The following is a 5,323-nucleotide window of genomic DNA, read 5'->3' on the forward strand; positions in this document are numbered from 1 at the left end:
GACAATATATAATGCAGTGCAGTGTTGATTTAAAGAAAATAATCTTGAATTACACCAAGAGAACTAAAATTTTATGGGTGAAATGGTGCCATGGGGTGACTTCTCTTCCACCCCAATGCCTTCTCTTCTCCCTTCTCCTCCACCCCCATTCTAATTCCCATCATCATCATCCAGGAGCCTTCTACATACACACCTCAAAGTAAGTGTACTTTTCTACCTTTTTTTGTTGAATTTAGGCAATTTTCGGTGAGCTGGAACCAATTACCCAATAACCCATTGAAACAATGGTTTCGGTTAATGAGTTTTTCGGTTAACGAGCAACCTTCCAGAACGGATTGTGCTCGTTAACCGAGGGACCACTGTATATATATTCATACTGGTATATCCTGAGAAGTCAAGTTAGTCTTGGTTATTAATAACTCTGAAAAATTGCTTCTCTATTTTTCATAAAGAAGATATAACTTACTACCAAACTATACTTATTTTGCCATGTCATTACAATCAATCTTCAGTGTGACAAATTTTCTTGAACATTTCTGCTGAAAAGAAAATGTACAAAGCCAGACAAATTGTCACTAAGTATATTCTGGTAATTTTTTTTTTTTGCCTTTGATGACAATACAAAAATGGTATACTAGATACATAATCCATATTCCTTTATATTAATGTTAAGAGCAGTTGACTAGGTGAAAAATCTTAAACGAGCACAAGGATTCTTCTTGGTCAAATCTTAAGGGGCCTTAGTAATGTAAATTAGAGCTGACAAACTGAAAACTAACACCAATACCTTTCCTGCATAATGAATTCCTAGTGTTAAGACTGCTGAACTGATGATGAGAGTGGCAACACATGTCACCAATTCTTCTGGGGATCAAGTAAGCTGAACATGTACTTTTTAAGAAAGTTAAATGCAAAGACAAGTTTTTTTTTAAAGAAATATTAAAGGCTTTGAAATTTTAAATGAGTTATACAGAAGGAAAACAAGAAAGAATTCACTAACTACACAGCCCAGTTTGGTAATATTGTACAGGTATCAAAGGGTTTAGCTTTATCAGTCAAATCTTTTGAAGACAAAAGCTTTTCTCAACTCCAAGGTATTGGCTGAATGCTTAGATAGGAGACTCAAAGAGGATCTAAAGAGACTTGTGTGTTTTTTTTATACTATAAATCATTAAACAGAACAAACTATATGACTATGATATGATAATGGGCATACCGTATATATATTTAAAGCTTAACTAGGATCAAGTTCATTTTTATAGTATATAGTCTGATAAAAAAATAAATATAATCAGGAACAATTCTAACCTGCCAAGACATCAGTTCAATGACAAAATTAGCCAAGTAGTAAATTCCAAAAGAAAACTTTTTAACTCACTAAGAAAACTTTCTCCCCGACACAACATTTGGCAAATTCTTGTTCAACCTTGCCAGTTATTTTTGCACAGATCATGCAAAAACATAAATGCAGGCATATGGAGTTAATTATATAAAAAAAATATTTGCTCAATAAAACCTTTAAATCAACAAGACAAAAAAAATCCTTATTTCATTTCACTTGATACACTTTAAAATCTTAAGAAAGTTAAAAATTACTAAAACTTGCCAATTTCCAAGACCAATTAAACAAACAACTCAAAACAAGAAAGAATACAATACTAAACTGAAAATAGTAAGATGTGGAATCACTAAGAATTTCATTAAGCAGCTTTGTCCATTCTGTAAAAACTAAATTTGATATTAACATTCATAAATACTATGAAAAGCCTCTGTTACTATCACCTTCAAGTCCAGCTGAAATACTGTAGTAAACAGTTCAAATTCACAAAATAATAGTTTACAAAAAATATATAAAAGCAGTGAAAATTAACAAATGTTCATGATAGATGGCATTACCTTGAAACACTCTCCCACATTAACAAATCCAAGACACTGCTACAGAATATACATTCATTATCCAAACTAATAATAATAATCCCTTTATATTCATCCATTCAACTTGTTTATAACTTGTCACTGGATATTTATCCACAAAATATCTTTTACACTTATGAAGGCCATGAAGAGGTGATGATTTTTTTGCCACAATTATCTATACACAACCAATTATCACTATGGATGGACACTACTTTGTTTCTTATTGTAGTTAAATTATCAATTGCAAACATGTACTAATAAAAATTACATATGAATCTGTACATAGAGAATTGCACAACAGTGTCTTAACTTGTTATATGATAACAGATTAATGACCAGGGGCAATACTTGAGAAGCTCAGTCAATATAAGCAACACTACACTATGGACCAAATTGCAGTTTCAAACCATTTTCTTCAATCAAGTATAAAAATCTTCATTTACATCAAACCCCATTTACTTCAGGCCTGGATTATTAATCAGCATTGTTTGCCACTCCTTTTTATTCAATGATGCAGGTTTCAAGAAGTTTGATTTTGCACTGTCCAGTTTACACACACTGTCTGGAAATCCTCCCAGAATCAATTCACTTTAAAAGTTTATCTGTGAACTTAGGACCTCTGTTTCAGCTGTATTGTTGTGACTAGTGTCTGAATCCTCAAGAGCTGTGGAGGCAGTAACATTAAATTCATCTTCAAATTTTGCATAAGCACCTCGCTTTCCAGAATCCACTGAAACATCGAAGTTGTTGACCTTAAGCCTTGCATATTCATCATCACTGGCAGCAGGATTGAGATTACTCACTTTTGGCACTCCATCTTCACTAGTACTTTGAGCTAGACAAGGGTAATCATCGTTATCATCTAAATTGGCTTCAGGCCGGGAAATATTCAACTCATTAGATGATGATGATGACGAAGAATGTGTAGAACGTTGCTTCTTGGTTGTTCCAGTTGAAGGTCTGCTGGTGGTGGGTGCCTCCTTAGACAACTGATCAGCCGAACGGCGTAGCTGAGATGCCATAGTGTAGTAGTGCGGCTTCACTTCGCCCACTGGACGTGAATAAGTCAGGTGGTCGTACTCACCATCTGCCAAAAGTTAGCTCTGTCAATTATTCCTTATTTATAATATAAAAAGTATCTTATGAACAAACCTCACTTGACAAAAAATAATTCACATTACTATTTTGACAAAACTTGTCACAAGAAAAGTGCTTTAAAAACCCAGCATTAGGAAAACATGGTTAATAGAATGGAAGATCATCTCTTTGTTGGCATATAGTGTCCTTCATAAAAAAATTGAAATATAACCATGCAAACTGAAGGTATTTCGTACAATGCACTGAATAAAATGATACTGTATATACTTCAATGACTACTTGCCATTTTATAAATCTTGAAAGATTTAATCCTAAAAGTTTTTTCAGTACAATGCTTAAAATTATATATTTAATTCAGGCATTGCACTGGAGCCCCACTTATAGTACAAACATAAAATGATTTGCAAATCCAGCAAAGATGCTCCTGTAGTTACATACTGAGAGAGAGAGAGAGAGAGAGAGAAATCTTGATCTCAAACAATCCAGAGTGGAAATAAAATAAGATGAGAAACTGATGAATATTGTAAAATAATAATAAAGAAAACTTGATCAGTAATAAAATTACCACTAAATATTAAGGCAGTACTGCAGGTTCAAAAGAGGATTCAAGATGCAGAGGTTATGGCTTATGTACTGTATATAGATCATTTAGCAAATGTGAAAAACTACACGGTTTCTCGGTGATGCAATTAACACTATGTTTAGATACTGACCAAGGCCAAATTTGTACATATAGGTACTGTACTTCCTTTTATCATATAACTTTTTTTTTATTCCTGGAACAACATGAACTGGCCCAGAAATTGTTTGATGGGGAATTTGGCTGTGGTTAGTTCAAAATGAAAACTCTGCAGTGTTTTTTGGTATAGACTGTACTGTTAAGCACTTTGAAATACTGCACTTACATCTACCAGATAATAAGTTATCTTAAAGGGTGATGTGGGTGTCTGTATATACAGCACTGTACTATACATACAGCATAAGTAGTTTATTCACAGTGATGTGAAAAACAAACAATATGAATATTAAAATGTAAACCATGCTGAAAATTTGATAAAAGTAATAAAAAACATCCTAATAATGGTTTAAGAGAAGAGGGAGGAATAAAAATCAAGTACATTGAATATATATAACGGAAAAGCTGCAATATACAAGTACTTCAATATTAGCCATACTGACATTAGTAAAGTGTAATATTGATTCTGGCATTTCAGGGAAATAAGCACAAACAACTCTGGACAACTCTTAACCATGGTAACAGGTTTTAGGAACATCGCATATAATAGGAAATTTGAAAGAGCTGATTTGGTTTGCCAGTTTCTTGATTAGGTAAAGATTTTCTACTAAAGCTAGCCCATACATGCTTGAATGGGAGAAAACATACTAAATTATATATGAATTTATAAATACACAGTATAAAATTTTTTTAGTTACTCTAAAGCACATTTACACAACTCCAAGGAAACACTCTAAGCCAACACAAACACTGATATACTGTATGGACGAGAAAGAATTACCCTCTAACAGGAACGGAGCATCACACAAGTCTTGCTACACCCTGACGCAAATTAATATGCGCCAAACTTACACGAACCACTCCTTCTGAATATTGTGAACACTGGTGGAGGGGCAGCAGAGGGCAGTACAAAGGGAGAGAGAGAGGGGAAAAGTAAGCTCACACAATTCAAACATTTTAACGACATGTAATAATCATTGTAGCTCACCAAATTCTTTAACGTAAATACATCATCATCTAAGAATCACAATTTATCAGTATGCAGTGTTAGAGTATCAGGCATACAGACAGCCCAACCATTAGCAACACCAAATGCTAAACCCAGTAAAAAAAGAAAAAAGAAAGAGGCCCGAGTCCATTATCAAGCAAATCACTTCACTGGCACTGGTGCTTTGAATTACTAACTAATGGGTCATATCCGTTGTGGATTAACAACTCTTAAAAATGATGACGACAATTAAGAGAGCTATCATCTTGGTGCAAGGGCAAAATACAATAATTTTCATATTATGTATTAAAATTACAGTAGTAAACTTAATATCTATCTTCTAAGTCATATATAAAGGATCTAAAGCCAAGGAACCAGAGAAAAAATGAATAGATCTATTTAGTTGACAAATACTGTGCAGTTGACCCTCGTTAATTCGGACTAATAGGGGGGGAAGGGTGTCCGTTTTAGCCGATTGTCTGAATTAACTGATTCAGGGGTTAATATTGCATTATATTTCAAAGTCATTGTTTTCGTCACGATTTTATCCCACTTTCCACTGTAATATATACGTAATTTCAGCA

General features: G+C 33.6%; 1 protein-coding gene across 1 annotated transcript; it reads right to left on the minus strand.

The window, feature by feature from the left end:
- Positions 1-589: 589 nt before the first annotated feature.
- Positions 590-5,047, minus strand: LOC121865324. The gene is made up of 2 exons (XM_042364664.1): positions 4,533-5,047; positions 590-3,004 (listed from the first exon to the last, which is right to left on the minus strand). Exon 2 carries the CDS (start codon positions 2,937-2,939, stop codon positions 2,508-2,510), a length of 432 nt encoding a protein of 143 aa, XP_042220598.1. The 5' UTR covers positions 2,940-3,004; positions 4,533-5,047; the 3' UTR covers positions 590-2,507.
- Positions 5,048-5,323: the final 276 nt, after the last annotated feature.

The sequence above is a fragment of the Homarus americanus genome, unplaced genomic scaffold (assembly GCF_018991925.1).
Source record: "Homarus americanus isolate GMGI-L3 unplaced genomic scaffold, GMGI_Hamer_2.0 scaffold37777, whole genome shotgun sequence".
Classification (NCBI taxonomy): Eukaryota; Metazoa; Arthropoda; class Malacostraca; order Decapoda; family Nephropidae; genus Homarus; species Homarus americanus.